Source organism: Pterocles gutturalis, unplaced genomic scaffold (genome assembly GCF_000699245.1).
Source record: "Pterocles gutturalis isolate BGI_N339 unplaced genomic scaffold, ASM69924v1 scaffold41293, whole genome shotgun sequence".
NCBI lineage: Eukaryota > Metazoa > Chordata > Aves > Pterocliformes > Pteroclidae > Pterocles > Pterocles gutturalis.
In genome coordinates this window covers 1-17,262 of record NW_010127178.1, presented here as the reverse complement: position 1 = coordinate 17,262, position 17,262 = coordinate 1, and the positions used below count along the sequence as shown (strand labels likewise).

Sequence of the window (17,262 nt, the reverse complement as noted above, 5' to 3'; positions counted from 1 at the left end):
CACATCTCGAAACTAACACTTCTGTTAAGTGATGAAGTGTGCAAACATCTATAATCCAGCGCTGTCAAGCCCTGGAGCAAATGAGATAAAAAGAGGGTTTTTGTAGTAAAGCATGTAGAAAATTGCAAGCCTGCAATATGATCTGTCTTTGAGCTGGTTTGCATTGTGTGCTAAATGAAGGGCTGCAATCTTATAAAGAACTTAATCGTTGTCATATGATCAACCACAGCTTGAAACAACAGCTGAAACATATTTTCCTTGGAAAGAAATATTCCACAAAGACAAGGCAGTAAATGGAGCAAAACACATGCGAATTGATTATTAATAACCAATTTAATTCAAAAGCTGCATCTCCTCTTTTCAGCCAAGTGGTAGGCAGCTGACCCAATCAAATGCTGAAAACCAGGTACTTGACAAAGACACCAGTGGAGACACTCAGCCAAGGGTCCAGCCAGCCTGGCTGATGTAATATCAGCTCTCAGCTCATACAGCAGTATATGGGAATGCAGCTAGGACATTTTCATTTACAGGTGCCTTTCTTTCAAGGGCCACATCACATTCTGTTTCATCCCATATACTCCACTCTGTGGGTGACCAACCAGAAGAGAATAGAGCCTGGTCTGCAGAGCGAAGCAGCGATGCACTGGCTTCACTCTTCTGCGGTGCCATCGATGATGTGCTTGAAGGAGAACGGACAAAATTTGTACCCAGCTCCCACGTAGAACTTGTTCTGGAACTCCACCCTGGGGAGGAGCAGAGCGGGGTGTCAGTGCTGCCTACAGGCAGGACCTACAGCAAGCCAAGAGGCCATAACGTGGCACCCATGGAAAAGGGAGGCCATGAGAGATGATGGCCTCTGAGCTGGGAACACAGGCTCCTTCTGGAGCCAGCAGAGAGACACAGGCAGCCCTAGAAGCAACTTGGGACGCCTCAGCTTTGACATTCCATCGGTCAGCCTGGAAACGCTCCTCATGAGGCCAGTTGGCAGGACATTGCCTGCCTGCTCAACTACTTCTAATAGCTCTGAGAGCTGGGATAAACACCTGCTGGTCGCACACCCTGGTGGGAGACAGACATCTCCCTCTCCTTGCACAACGACAAGCAACTGCACCACGGTTTGCCTTTGCAGCGTTTGTGGTGGGACGTCACACAGTGAAAAAGGCCACAGCTTGGGTGCTCAGGCAGGATGCCAAGTTATGGTGGTGGTAAGGGGCAAATTGTTACCTTGGTCTTGCTTTACATAGTAGCCTGATGGTGCATCCACGCTGCTGTCCTTGCCTGGACTGACATCTAGCTAAGGCAGGCATGAGGTAACTTGAAACTGGTTTGCCACAAAGCCGAAACAGCCTGGAGTTCAACCTGGGCTAATGGCATAAGGGCCAACCCAGGTTTTCGCCAGGTTTTGCAGCCCCGGATGAACTCTTGCTGCAGGAGGCTGTCCCCAGCTGGCTTGTTTGACAGTAACCCTGGGTGGGATATGCAACTAATGCTATGGCTGTGCCTTCAGGTCTTATCATGCGGATCAAGGTGGCCTCAGTGGCACTGCATGTTTACCAGGGCCGATCTACAGGTTGCCATTTGCCACACGTGCCCACAGTCCCCACAGGCTCAGGAGGACAGGCCCATCGTGCCAGGAAGCAGCTCAGAGATGGAGCAAGGAGCTCTGATCTCCTTTTGGAGGAGTCTCCCTCGCTTAATTTGCCAAGGAGGACTGATGTCCTAATGCATAGGTAGTAGCACAGCATGTCTAACACTGGCTGATGTGGCCATCTGTTTCCACAGCCCAGTCTCTCACAAATACTGCTTTGGGAAAAGCTTCCAAAGACCACACCACCTACCAGTGCAGACGCAAGGCGTGCAGAAAGGCTGAGAGCCCCTCCATGACAAGCAGGATGGCTACCGTCAGCACTGCAAATGCTGCGAAGATGATGAACATGATGATGAGTCCTGCCCAGCTGCTGTTTCTGAGCCCATTGTGCATTACCATGGTCCAAAGGACCTCTGATAGTTCTGCAAAAGGAAATAAAGGAAAAACAGTGCTGAGCAACAGCCCTGGACAGACACAGCGCACAGTCTAGCAGCTCACCCATTTTTCCCAGCTAGATGAGTTGGCCTAGGATAAAATGTACATGACAGTAGTCATGTATGGCCACCCTGTGTCCCCATGATGACCAGGGAAGGAAAATGGATGCAGGTTTTTTCCAATGCTCCTCTTCACTGTGTTGGAAGCTGATGGTGCTGTTTTGGCTTGGCTTTGCAACTCAAGTCCATGCAAGCACACTACCAAGTCTGCTGTCACCCTGGCATGATACAATAATCAGTTTAATTTGCATCTCTTTAATATGGCAGATAGGCAGTATACAAAGCCTTCTAGGACAGCCTGCTGCTAAATCCCAGTGAACATGATCGATAAACGCAGTCAATACATGGGTAGATTAGGTTACAAGTTATACTGATTGATTCTAGGTAAGACCCACAGGAGACATGCAATTCCCATTTGTTTTCAAAATCATTTCTCTTAGGGTGTCATGGAGAAGCTGTGGTGGGGAAAAAAAAAGACAACTGATTGGTCCCACTCAATCATAGAATCATAAAGGTTGGAAAAGACCTCAAGGATCATCAAGTCCGACAATCAGCCCACACCACCTAACTCACTAAACCATGTCCCTAAGCACCACATCTACACGTTTCTTGAACACCTCCAGGGATGGTGACTCCACCACTTCCCTGGGCAGCCTGTTCCAATGACTGATCACTCTTTCAGTGAATAATTTTTTTCTATATCTAGCCTAAACCTCCCCCGGCGACACTTGAGGCTGTTTGTTCTTGTCCTATCAAGGCAGACTGTATTAGTATTTAGGTTGCTTGCATGCTCTTGAAGATTTTTTTTTTCCTGCACAGGTTTAGATCAGCAGTCACAGTACTGGTATACCTGATGTGTGCTGTTGGCTCAATAACATATTCCTAACTTAACTATCCCAGGCACACAGGATAGACTCAGGACTGAGCAAATTTCCTCTTGTGATACAGGCAAAGCAAGGACTTAGCCCAGCTCTTCTCCATCCAGATGCTCCAGCCACCAGTTCAGCCTTCCATTTTGACAGTCATTGGTCCTTGAGCCATATTCAGATTCAAGCTAAGCTTTTCAGATGGTTTATTTTATTTTAGATACCTGCCCTCCTTGTAAAGCTAATATGTATTAGCTTTCACTCAACTCCTACTAAGCTCATTTCTGTGCCAAGAAGTACAGCTCACCCCTGTCAACCCATGGCATGCGCCCCTTTTGTTTTTCTTTTATGTGTGCCCAATTCTTTAGGGCAGGTGCAAATTCTAGCCAGAAGCAGTACAGCAATATTAATTTAAAAAAAATTCAGAAAAATTAGAGTCACTGAAAATCTGAAGTTCCAGCCTAAGGCAATTCCTAGTATTTGAGTGGGTTTTTTTAATCTTAAATCAAGACAAAAGACATTGGCATGCTGTACATTTCTCATCGAATGTGAGGTTCCACTAAATGTTGCTGGGAAAAATCCCAGTGAAAATGACAAATTACAGGAGTTCTTGAACCCAAACTTTTCTTTCTATTTTTCAAACCAAATCACAATAACTGTTTCAAGTCGTTTTGACATTCATCTGCATATCCTAAGGCTATAGCAAGTGCCTCTTGGGAAATAAAGCTATGGTTCCCATACTGCTTTTACCCCTATGGACTGGACTACCCATTTGGACTGTACATCCCACCATGCCACACACCATGAGGACTATTCCAGAGGGGTGGATACAGAGCAGCACAGGAAAGAGGCCCCAGCCAGTAAATGCAGTCAGAAGGTGCCTGATATATAGCTGCCAGGGATCACCACTGAAAACTGAGATGGCCACCACAAATGCTTGGATTGATCTGACCTGAAGCAAAACATTCTGAGACATGAAAGTCCACAAGGAGAACTTTGATTTCATGGAGAGATTTGAGCAATAACCAAACACTGACAGAAGCAGTGATCAGCATGGAGCTGCTGGTGAGGTAACTAACAGGTAGTCAATAACTCACGTGCATGGGCTAAGCTCAGCGCCCAGAGCCGCAAGTAGGATGCTGTGTTGGAGATGCAGCCAAGGCAGTACTCAATGGTATGGATAGCTTGGTGGACAAATGTGTCTCCAAAATCAAACTGAAACAACATAAAACCAAATGCATTTTATTAGTTCTTAGTTCGGGGCTTCCGGGTTAACAGAGCAACACTCCACCAAAGGCTCCTCGTACTCTTCACTTTTCCTTAATGTGTCCTGAACAACTCATAGCTAGTTCCCAGATAAAAAGACTGCTTTGAAAATTATCAGTTCTCTAAGATCTTCCCATGCATTCTCTCCAGAAAAATACAATTCCAGTGAAAAAACAAACGTTCAGGACCCAGCTGATCTTCCAGTCTTACACTCTCAAATCTGTAATAAGATGGCAATCCAATTGCTACCAATCTTTTTGATTTCTTGTAGAGACAGAAATTTTTATATAAAATAGAGTTTTTTCAGACTATCTACCTATTGGCATATGTGTTTTGGGAGATGCCACTGAATAAGCATATCTTCTAAAACTGAAGATTCCTTGTGACTGGGAACAGCCAGACATATTCACCCTCAATATTGTTGGTATTTCTAACTACTACAAACACTTCTGTCACTTTTTTAACTGTGTTGCTGCCTACTGCAGAAACCTTTGACAATATCTGCCAAAGGAAGACTTTTCTCCCTAGCCAACACTGCAGGCTGCCAACTTTTCAATGCTCCTTTGCAATTTAAAGAAAGGAACACTCACTGACTCTTAGGGAAGGCTTGACCTTCTCTGGGTCCAGTGTGGAAGTGCAACACCCACCCAGGGAAAGAAAATCTTGAGGTTTGTACAAGCTTGAGGTGTGCAAGAATGCCCGCCCTCATCAGGCAGAACTAAAGGAAAAATTTAGAGGGATTCATTCTATGAAAATTCAAAGCTTACTCTGCTTGGAAACAAACTGTTACAACAGTGTGTCTTGGTATCTTGTCAAAAAGAAGGGCTGGCAACTCCTCAAAAGCCTTCTGCTTGACTTCGTGTCTTCTACTATTTTCTCTGTCTGAATAATTTTCTGCCCACATTTTCTCACCTCTTCATCATCATGCTCATGTCCTCCATGGCCACCACTGTGGTCTCTCTGGGAAGCTTTCTTGGAGTGATTTGTCTCTGGGACATCTACCTCATTTTCACCTCCAGGGTTTCCTGAGATAACTTGAGACTGAATCTTTCAGAAACAAAACGTAATACATCTTTTGTGTCATGGTAGAGGTTGATACCAAAATGAGGCAGACAATGGCATAGAACTGCATCAATAACCTCATGATGGGTAACGTATGAAGGACTATATCGTGAACATAAAGACAATTTCAAAAATAGTCAGTCATCATGGACCACAGAAACTGAGTACTCCTGCCAAATGGCTAATAATACTTAAATATTTTCCATCTAGAGCATTTTCCAGTGATTCCAACTAATTTGGAGTTAGTTTCCAGTCTCTCAATACACCCTTTACACCCATCATAAGAAGATTCATCACTTCTGGAAAATGAGAAACCTGAAGCACATTAAAGCTGATGATATCAATTAGATGGGTGCAAATCAAAGCAATTAGCATCAAGTGAAAAGGGAATGGAGCCTGAAAGGATCAGGTGACTTCATGAGGGTCACACAGTTCCTGGGATACAGACAGAAATACAACTCAGATCTCTTGATTAATTTTAAATTGACAAAAACCTCATGGTAACCAATCTTCTCTCCATAATAATTCTTTACAGAGTTTTCTAGAGGTCTGAACAACCTGATCTGATCCTTACTCCAGAAATGACATCACAGCATAAGAATAGCCTTACATTATATGCCTATAACAGTCCTATTATACAGCATAACCAGATATAGACCTCACAGCTTCTATCAGGTTTTGTCCTGTCACTCTTTATAGCCTCCAGCAGGTTTCACAGGCATGATCTCATGGTAACATATTGTTTCCTGTTGCAGCAGTAATCATTGTCACACCCACTATATCTTTGTTTTACCTGAATGTCAGCATAGAGAACAGACTTTGTTACAAACATATAAATCTAGGTAAATGTGAGATGGGATCAGACAAGTGACATATGAAAATTAGGAACAGAAATACAGGGGCATAATAGGAGAAGGGGAAAAGCTGTCAGATGCTACTAGCATAAAAGCAGGAGATGGAGTCAGCCGTGACAAGCTTTCATCCAGATCCCAGAAGAGTGACAAAACAAGAAATTACAGTGCAGAGGCAGGGCTGCAAAGGTCTCCCAGGGACCTGGCTTTTAGTTATAGCTCAGAAGTGACTGGGTTGGAAAAGGTCATGCAGCACAACCTGCATCTCTTTCTTCAAATGGAAACATTTGTGCCCTATAAAAGGTACTACTCCAGGCGCTAACTCTGAATATAAAGAGAAGTAAATCCTGACAGACAAGTAAAGTCCTGTTAGCATACCAAAGGAAAGAATTAACGAACAACTAGGAAACTGCAGCTGCTGCAGTTATGTGATGAAGATCTGGGCAAACCACAGAGCCCATGGGAAGGAGGCTCCGTTAATGTGAAGGCAACCACTTAGGGAAGAAAGCACCACTGAAAAGCAGACAACAGCTTTTAAATCAAGCTTCTCCTCCAAGCAGTGCTGATCTCTCCAAGGCCAGGAGTATTGCAGATTCCCCATTCCTACAGAGCAGCTAACCTGTGGTTAGTGGTGGTTGTGGACTGGGAACCAAGGTCTTTGCCCTGTCCTGGTTGTACCAGCACTTCAGTCTTTCTAAGCCTTCTCTGGTTTTGGATACAACACTTGAAAGAGCCCAGTGTCAGCCCAACTCCTCTCACAACAAATAGGGTACAGCCTTGTGAACAAAGCTCCTGCTTCCCATTAAGGTGGCTCAGACAAATGTCCCTACACCCGCTCTCAGTCATAAAGCACAGCTTGAAATCACTGGAGAAACCCTGGGATCAGACAAAAGCAGAGTTAGATCACTGCAAACAGTTTTTTGAGTCTGTCTCTTCAGCTTTGCCTTTGCTGTACTGAAACTCCCTTGCCTGATCCATATCCCTTACCATGCGCTGCGTTTTCTGGTGATTGGCTCGGAGGATGAAAGGTTTAATTAGGAGCATCCAGGGAACAGCAATCAGAGCAAATATGACCAAGAAACTCTGCACTTCTCTCTAAAAGACAAAACAAGAGCAGCAAAAAGTCACTTTACTTCCTTTAGCCAACTACATTTATGGTTAGAAATCTGAGTCTATAAAATGGTATTTTTTTATACAACAGATACATTCTCAGTACCAGTTGAGTCTCTTCTGCTTGAAAGGATATGAAAATAAATGTATACTTCTTAAGGCTCCAAAAAGCACTGCCAGCGAGAGATGGCTGGAGACTCAGAGGTGAAAGGCTTTTATGTTGGAAAGGGTTAATTTGCCAAAACCCAATATTATGGACTTGAACGTGGCTCTCATGTCCCAAGTGAATGTCCCAGATGCTGGGTGAGCCAGTTAGTCTGCCTTGCTTTGAACAAAGTAGAAATGCTGCAGTAAGAGCCAAGTCATTCAAGTCTTCCCCAGGAAGGGGATCCAGGATTTGCTCTATATTTGCAATTCCAGAAGGGAATTGAATCGCCATAGCTTTGGTTTGATAACACATTGCCCGCACAATATAAGGTCTTATTGTTGCAGTATGCCAGCCCTATTGCTGTCCTAACATAAGTGTTTGTACTTTAAGAAAAAAACAGAACAAAAAAACCCAAAGAAAAACCCAAAGTACAACTTTTGCATTTTTTTTAAAACTGGCTCAGATCTCTGATCACCTTACGGTCAGTTTCATACAATCTTTGCATTCAGACTGCCCAGGTTGATACCACAGACAATTACTGGTGGGGTTGGGAGATAGGAATATGAGAAAAAAATCACCATCTTGGAAAGGCTTTGGGTTGTTACAAAGCAAAACGTTATCTAATAACTTTTTGAAGGCTGGGAAAACTGTTTTCTCAAACTTCCCTGAAGCCTTAATGCAGTTACTTGGAACTGATTCGGGCTCTCTACTAACTCTGACTCACCAGCAGCCCTAAAACTGAGCTCATGGTGGAGTGCCAGAGTGTGCAACTGTATTAATGTAGATGCATAAATGTGGCTGGAGGAAGCATTTGCTTGTAGATTCTTCATTGATGCTGCTGATGCAAAATCAAGCAAGAGAAAAAATAATCCATGTTCTGAGCAAATTAATAGAGATGTCTTTAAATTAAGCTTTCTCTTAGGGGAGATTTTTTCACTTTTGTGGGGTCTTTTTAAGTGAACTCCCCAAAGGAGATATTTCTGACAAAAAGGTGCCAGAATATCTTCTAGCTACTTCTGGTTTTTAGTTGAAAATATAAAATTTTAAAGTTTTCCAAAGAAGAAATGAGAAATCATCAAGGAATGGAGAGGCTTGCTTTTTCTCTAGCATCATGCCAAGACTTCAGAACATCACATCTGTAATACCCAGCTTGGCATCTCTGATCACCCTTCTTTCTGTTTTTTCCCCAAAACTGTCTTAAATTATATCATCATTCTTGTAAGGATGACAAGGTTTCCTCTGAATCACTGATTGATAGATTCTCTGTCCTACCTGTCTACAAGACCAACATGAATACTAGAAGAAGAAACTTCTCTTATGTGACTGGTACCTGTAATTGAGCTTCTGAGCTTTTTCCCCATCTTTATGCCCACTCTCCACAACACCCACTGCAAATCCAAAACCAGCTACAGTGGATTTGAGCTGCCTGATCCATACCTGATGCAGATATAATGGAGCATTTGAAGTGTCACCGTAATTGAACAGAAACATATTGATGAAGTGGATGAGGATGCTTGGTGCGCTCTGGGATGAGTGGACATCAAAATGACACCATTTGAAAATAATCATGAAGACCAGGTAGCCAAAAAGAGAGAGAATAAAAATCATCTCTGGAATGAACTGAAGGATAATGTTTATGTATTTCTTGAAGTAGCTAGAAAGAATCAGGAAAGATAGCTACAATTAATACAAAGTTGCACCCGAGTATGGCAGTACTGTACACTACTTAGTCTTTGGAAAATAACGTTAGAAACATACAACTGTCACTAGCCAAGAAAGAAATCTGTAATTGCAGCTTTTATCATGAAAGCCATTATTTAAATACAAAAGCTTTGTCATACTGATTCTTTTTTACTTGACCCACCAGTATCTCAGCACCTCAAAAGATTATCACACTGAAATAAAAGCCAATTTTCAAAAAATGGCTAATTTACAAAGTTAAGCTTTATATGCTGAGGTGTATATACCAGGTGTAGATTCAGTTCTGTAGGGGCAGTCCTCCTCTCTGTCATTTGCAAACACTTTCCATCCTTGAAGGTCAACACACACCTTCCAGCTTTGGAGAGTCCCTCCAGACAGTAGTGTCAGCCTCTCCACTCTAACATAATTTTTTATTTTTTATTGCAAAATACAGAGGCAGAGGTATAGACACACACACCCTGACCAAAGGCCTGCTAAGTCAGGTGAAACGCACTCACAGTCACTGTGCAAGATTTCTGCATGCTTTGGATTAGACCAAAAGAGTTTGTCTTTCAAGACGAAAGTTATCAATAGTGGGAGCTGTTATGTATTTTTAATTTAGTTTACTTCAGTATTTCTGCAGAATCATGAATGCAAGAGACAAAGTGAAGAAGAGAATTTATCCAAGACAGTATCTGCAATGTGATAGCTGTCATTCCAGCCTTTGGACTCAGCACTGTACCAACAGTGGTGTGAGTCAGTCAGTGTACAGGGCATTTCTACTTGCTCTGAGGAAAGCGCAAAATTCAAGTCATTGGTCCAAGATATGAAGCTTTCTCTGAATGAAGGACACTAGAGGTGAAGACTTGTGTGCTGCAGCAATGGGCTTGGTGAAACATACTTACATGTGGTTGAAGAGACTGAGTATCACCCCAAAAATCATGTGCACAATCCCTATCACAACCGACATCTTCATTTTGTAGGAGTTCAGGAAAGTCAGCTTGTTTGATGCAACATTCCAGATCTTTGGGAAAAGGAGCAGAGACAGAAGAACAAGGTTTTCAAGTGTTTGCTCAATAATGGATTTGTGGAAGTTGTTGCTTTGACACCATCAACTTACTCCTACCCATTCTAGTAAGAAGATAACAAGCAACAGAAATCTAGATGTTCCCTATAATGCTTTTCACTCTGCCAAGCTTCTCATCTAAAAGGTATGAACTATTATCCTTGTTTAACAGAGGAAATAATAGAGATTTAAAATGGTGTAGTGACTTTGCTTCAGTCCTCTAGAAACCGATGCAAAGGCTGGTAGCAGAACCTAGATCTTTTCAGTGTCCTTCCTTGCCCTTAGGCTAGAGTAATCTCCTTCAGCAGAGGTGAAAAGACATGAGAAAATCCTTCCTGCTGCTACGGAAATTTGTTCCGCCTTCACCAAAGAAGTACTGAGGGCAGAGAATGTTAAAACTTTTTGTTTGAACAAAAAAAACTCTCATTCCAGCTCTTTGGCCACAGAGATCAGATTATCACCTGCCTCTCTACAGTAAGTTTCAGTTGTGTTAGGACAGTAACCATTTGCCTCTTCTCAGTCCTGCTTTTTTTATGCTACAGAGCTCCCAGGGTTCCTTCTCCTTTCTTCTAAAACTTTCTAGACCCCAAAGTCTTCTGACCCCACAGATGGTAAGTAGATACCTCTTTTCAGATATTAAGTATAGTAGCTGCACAGAAAGGAGGGAAGACAGGATTATTTGGAAGGCAAAACTTTAGCTTACGTTTGTCCAACATACTTTTCCTCTTCTATACCTTAGCCATCCTGCCAGGAGTTGCACAACGCAAAGAGACATCCATCTTTCTTGAGCAGATGACACGGATAATTTCCACAGAGAGGGCCATGTGGGGGCTGGTGCTTTCCAGTCCACTCCTTCCCTGACAGCACTTGTTCAGCGATTCCTCCCTCCCAGACAGGGGTCCCAGCCTCCCAAGCAGGCAGCAGACAGGGTGGAAGAGGGCCTACCCTGTTTTAGCCTAAATTAGGGATGTGTCAGGGCAATGTACAGAAAATTCAGCTTCCTGTCATGACTTCTTGAACAGCACTGCCTATGTCCTGCACAGAGCTGTAGAGCCAGGTTTGTTAAAAACTACAAGGTCAAACTCTCTGCAAACCAGGGGAAGCCAGTGTTTCTTTGTGTGACCAACTGAAATGAGAGTGCATCCAGTAGGTCAGAGGTTAATTGGCTGATACGAAGATTGAAACAGGAAAGCTTGATGTTAACAACTGCATTTCAATAAGTGATAAGGTCAGAATGGCAAGAAAAGGGAGATAGGACACAGAGAAGAAAATGTGGATCCATTAAGTAATACTGGCATTTACTTCACACTTCCTATGATAAATACACTGCATAGAAATTCGGACTTTGCCCTCAAACTTGTGAGGTAGCTCTGGAATGAGTTAAGTACTCAAGTAAGGAAACAGTCCAACAGCCTGGTGACAGAGAAGAGACTGCAGCACAAGATCACTCTCCAGAGAAATCAAAGTTCTTTCCTGTTTACCATTTTGTTGCTGCCTGTGTAAAACCGTCAGCAATATATATCCTTGATTGCTAAAGAAAAGCATCACAACTACTACATAAAGAACAGGCAAAGAGCAAGAAGAGACGAGCATGGCTTCAGAAGAGAGAGCAGGGAGCTACTGATGTACTTGATATGTAGAAACAGGATTGAAATATAAATTATCCTCAAGCAATTTAATTTAATTACCGGATCTATTCCAAATGGATATGGATTTCCAGAGTAGACTCCTGGGACTGCTGGATCTAACTGCAGCACCGCATTGTCCAGAAGCACATCCTTACTACAAAAGAAAAGTGAAATGGCCTTTGCAGCTTAATCTCACTATATAAGCCCACAGTACCTTTATGTGAGATGTGCTGAACACTACCACATGACACGTGTCACCAGCTCCAGCCTTTCTGTGAACTGTTATCCTGGGCATGTGTGTGTGCATGCATGAGTGTGCGTATGTGTATGTGACAGTCTCCATCACACTGATAATTCTCTATGCATCAGTCCCAAACACCTGCACATCAGTTACTGAAAAAACAGGTGTGTTACTAGGGACTCTACATTTCCATTTCAATAGTGAGTTTGTCTGTGTGTGTCAGACAAAGCCTCTGATTCATTCATGACTGCATCCACAGTAGGGAGTTCTTCCCTTCCCCACACAGACAGTCACTGTGTCTTTCTTTCAAAGCCTACATGCTCCATTCGGTGCGTTTTCAATTGTTTTCCACACTTGGCTACTTACTTCCAAGTGCTATTTTTAAACATGGGGATGATATGCCAGGAAGAGCCGAAGATGTTGAAAGATTTGGAGAAGCAGTCATTGTAGATGAAGCCAGTGTACATGGAGAATATGGCCATGAGCAGGATCAGGTAGCGCCCGCTGAAAAAGGTGTTCCAGATCTGCAGGGGGAGAAGGCAGTGCCAGTGACCAAAGTACCTGCAGTCCCATCACCTGGTGGGCCTCAGTGAACAGGTTGTAGACATGATTTTACTAATCAAGTGGATAAAATTATTCATGAAAAACTCCAGGTCCCTTGGGCCCATCCAGGTCTCCATGTAGGAGCAGGTGGAGTTACTTGCCAAATCTCTGCCTCACGAGCATCTTTGAAGGATCTCTACTCAGCCTTTGGGAAGCTGGATGCCCCATTTATCAAATGGGGATGATAAGCCTTTTCCTGTGCTTACAGGGTGCACCAGCTCCCTCGTACTCACCTCGTTAGTGCTTTTCTGGGCAAGAAGGCTCTTTTCATTAATGACCATCCAGAGCGCAAAGCCTAGCATGACAGCACCATGGCCACAATCCCCAAACATCACCGCAAACAAGAAGGGGAAGGTAATGATAGTGTACGGAGCTGCAGGAAGGAAAGGACAAGAAGCTCAGCTCCTCCTAAACAAAAAAGACCTCATCAGAGAAGCAGCACATCCCACTGGACCATTCCATACAGCTGCTGCCCTTTAAAGCCTCCATGATCCCTCCGCTACTCACCAGGCAATCAGATCTAGTTCAGGACTAGCTTTACCACCAAAAGACTCTAGGTTTCTGTTCCTTCTCAGTGCTCTCCTTGAGATGAGTTTCACACTTTTCTCAGGTCCTTTTGGCTTTTTTTTTTGTCTCAGTATGCTACAGTCAACTTATATTTGCCTTGTGAGTTTAGGTCTTTTCCTTAGTGCTGCTGCCTCACCATTTGTATCCTATATTAGTGTAGTTCATTATTCCTGCCGCAATCAGCCATGGAAGACTGACAGCCAAATTCTTTGCCTGAGAAAATTGATGTCTATGCACCAAACAGTACCATTTTTTGCCAGCAGAAAATATGGTTCACATTTCTCAATCAGCAATGAGTGCATGTTTTAAGACAGTGACAGAGCTCAACAGCTTCACTTTGGCTCTAGCAAGCCAGGTGCAGTTTGCTGAGTGTTTCTCACCTGGGTTCATCTCCCTGTAGTTGCCCACACCGTATGCATCCACAATGTTCTGAAATCCAGCTGTGAACTTGTTGGTCCTGTTGAAGGTGGGTGGTGCCATCCTGGTGTTTATGGCGGTTAGGATAGGGGCAATCGTAGAGCCACTGCGCTCCTGCAGACCCAGTGACAAGGACAGACACAATCAGGGTGGCTAGCAGAGAGGAATCAGTCCCACAGCACCAAGGTCTGTGTCCAGACATGCACAGGCAGGAACATGAAAGCTGGGCTCAAGAGTGTCACATCTCAACTCTTCCTAATATCCAGCTATTTCCATTTTCAGTGCTATTGATTTGTTCAGGGAAAGCTGCCAGCACTGATCACTCTTGGGGGTCGATCACAAACCTGCTAAGATTTAATGCTGACCTCAAACTCCCCAAGGCCAAGCAATCATGCAACAACCTCAACTTTAATTAAAACAGAAAAGAGAGCCCAGCATTACAGTAACAGACAGAAGTCTGAACATATGCTCAACATATAAACAATGCAACTTGGGTGACAGCTTCAGGGGCCCAAAATGTTGGTCTCTTACCATCCCCTGATGGAGAGCTCTTTTTATTCGGCCAGCATCAGCCACTGGGAACCAGATCTCTGCAATGACGCACTGCTGGGTGACGTCGATGTTACAGCAATTCAGGATGTGGTAGATGGCCTTGATTTTCTTCACCTTGATCCCCCAGGACCACAAGTTGGCTGCTGCCTCATGCAGCAGTCTGTGGCGGTGGGACTCGGTTTGGGTTATCACCTGTAAGCACAGCACAGGCAGTGCTCGAGATAGGAAGGCACAGGTGGCATGGCCTACTCAGCAGTTATTTGGGGAAGGCAGCTGGAAGAGGATTGTGGAAAGGGAGCAATGCATGTGAATGTGTGGGGTGTCCTGGAGGGCAGTGTGTGCAGTCTGGACACAGGAGCATTCAACAACAGGTGCACAATGCTATTCAATAAAGACTCTCCCTGCATGACCCCAAGCCTCTGTAAGTGTAGAGGAGACCATCGGGAGTTACTGACCTGTAGGACTGGCTTCTTACCTAATTGCTTACAGACTGGTAACATCCACCATGCACTCCCATCCTGCCATCTCTTGTAGGCAGCTCTGTGCCATGAATTTGGGGCACAACACATCCATGGGTGAGCCTGCCCTGCTAGAGCTACAGCTCATGGCCCTGCTGGGACCTCCACGCATCATGTACCCACCACAGCACTGCTGCATAAATGAGCGATGGAGATAACGTGTTAGGGAGATAACCTGTGTGACCTGCAAGCATGGAAGAAGCCTAGCTGCCCACAATGCTCAGGAGTGAAAGTCAGTTTGGAAGCAGCCTTGTGTGCAGGAGTGACAGTCACAGGCATCCACAGAGGGGGTGACAGCAGGGTTTCCATTCCTTTCTGCCTAGGGACCCACTGACTGTCATATGTGACAATACAAATGTCACAGGCAGGAGTCCTTCCAAAAGCTGTGAAGTTCAGTATTATATATATATATATATATATCCATAAATGCAGTATGTGGATACACGAGCTACTGCGCACCCATAGCAACTGAACTTGTAGTTTTCAGCCCTGGGTTAAATGTTGGAGCAAAGAGGTTGGAGACCTGGACTTCTATAATAGCAGCCTTGGCTTTCCATCGCTAGCGTGATAAGCGCCCCAAGATTTCCTCAGTAAAGAAAACCTAATTTAGATATAAAATAAATCTTCAAATTCCTCTCTGAGCCTGGTGTAGCTGCACTACGCTTGTAACTGAACAACTTTGCAAGCTGCTGAGGGAAACCATGCTGTAAAAGCTAGAAGAAACCATTTTGGACAATATGCAATTTGGTTACAATATCTGTAGTGTGCTGATGACCTTAGATCCCACCCTGTAGCGCCATATGATAACGTCTAAACTTCTGACCTCTGCACAGCAACACCAGCAAGTAGTCTTCGAGCCCCCCAGCAGCTCCTGGGGGTTGTAAAAGGGCAGAGCAGAGCACAGGCACTGGCTTCTGCAAACAGCGGGGGTGGGGGGCTGCTCCCAGGCTGGTGGCTTCATCCCAGCCCCCAGCCAGCTCTGCACAGCCAGGTCCCACAAAAAAGCCTGGGATCTGGCCATGGCTACAGGGTTTCAGACAGGACAAACAACAGGCCAGGTACTGCTTGCAGGGTTTGAATCCCAGTAAAGCCACTGCCACTTACTGTGTTTAAATCCTCGATCCTTGTGTTGACTCCATCAAGCATGTCTCGGCGCTCGGTGGCAGACTCTGGACAGGGATAGACTGTGGCACGAAATCTAGCCTCAGTAAGAGAGAAGTGAGAAACACCATTTATTTGACTGACTCTTCTCAGCCCAAAGGTGGGGAAATCGGACTTTATTCCTCACCCAGTAGTATATAATTCTGTCCTGGTTTCAGCTGGGACAGAGTTAATTTTCTTCCTAGTAGCTGGTACAGAGCAGTATTTTGCCCTTAGTATGAGAATAATGTTGATAATACACTGATGTTTTACTTTTTCTAAGTAGTGCTTATCCTAAGTCAAGGATTTTTCAGTTTCCCATGCTCTGTGAGGGAGTGGGTGCACATGAAGCTGGGACAGAGCATAGCAGGACAGCTGACCTGAGCAAGCCAAAGAGATATTCCATACCACAGGATATAACGATCAGTATATAAACTGAGAGGAGTGGGCTGGGAGGGATGATCACTGCCTGGGGACAGGCTGGGCATTGGTCACCAGTCAGTGAGCAGTTGCACGATGCATCACTTGTGTTTTTCTTGGGTTTTATTTCTCTCCCACTTTTTGTTATATTATTATTATTATTTCAATTATTAAACTGTCCTTATCTCAATTCACAAGCTTGGTTTTTTCCCCTTTCCATTTCTCCTCCCCATCCCATGGGGAAGTGAGGTGGGGGAAGGAACGAGTGAGCAGCTGCGTGGTGCTTATCATAGAATCATAGAATGAATCATAGAATGGCCTGGGTTGAAAAGGACTTTAAAGATCATCTAGTTTCAACCCCCCTGCTGTGGGCAGGCGGGGTTGCAAACCACTAGAGCAGCCTGCCCAGGGCCCCATCCAGCCTGGCCTTGAATGCCTCCAGGGATGAGGCATCCACAGCTTCTCTGGGCAACATGTCCCAGTGCCTCACCACCCTCACAGTGAAAAATTTCTGCCTAATATCTAATCTAAATCTACCCTCTCTTAGTTTAAAAACATTCGCCCAGGTCCTGTCACTATCAACCCCTGTAAACAGTCACTCCCCCTCCCGTTTATAGGTTCTCTGCAAGTACCAGAAGGCCACAACGAGGTCTCCCTGGAGCCTTCTCTTCTCCAAGCTAAACAAGCCCAGTTCCCTCAACCTTTCTTCATAGTAGATGCTCCAGCCCTCTCATCATCTTTGTGGCCCTCCTCTGCACCTGCTCCAAGATCTCCACGTCTTTCCTGTGCTGGGGGCCCCAGGCCTGGACACAGTACTCCAGATGGGGCCTCACAAGAGCCTAGTAGAGGGGGACAAACACCTCCCCCTCCCTGCTGGCCTCCCCTTTCTTAATGCAGCCCAGGACATAGTTGGCCTTCTGTGCAGCTTATTGCCAGCTGGGGTTAATCCACAACAGCTTTTTACATACTACAAAGTTGTGCCTGGTCTCCCAGAAACGTCCAAAACCACTTATCTCCTCATGAGAAAAAGGATCCCTTTGTCTAG

At 44.5% G+C, this 17,262-nt stretch overlaps 1 protein-coding gene across 1 annotated transcript; it reads right to left on the bottom strand.

Annotated features, from left to right (window-relative positions):
- Window positions 1-649: 649 nt before the first annotated feature.
- On the bottom strand, window positions 650-15,855 carry ATP6V0A4 (ATPase, H+ transporting, lysosomal V0 subunit a4; the record flags this gene model as incomplete). The annotated part of the gene is made up of 13 exons (XM_010079198.1): window positions 650-743; window positions 1,839-2,010; window positions 4,046-4,163; window positions 5,127-5,261; window positions 7,115-7,222; window positions 8,823-9,039; window positions 9,971-10,089; window positions 11,820-11,913; window positions 12,367-12,524; window positions 12,837-12,976; window positions 13,551-13,701; window positions 14,119-14,331; window positions 15,762-15,855. Coding segments are annotated over 13 exons (1,813 nt in total), but the record flags the coding sequence as incomplete, so codon positions are not given.
- Window positions 15,856-17,262: the final 1,407 nt, after the last annotated feature.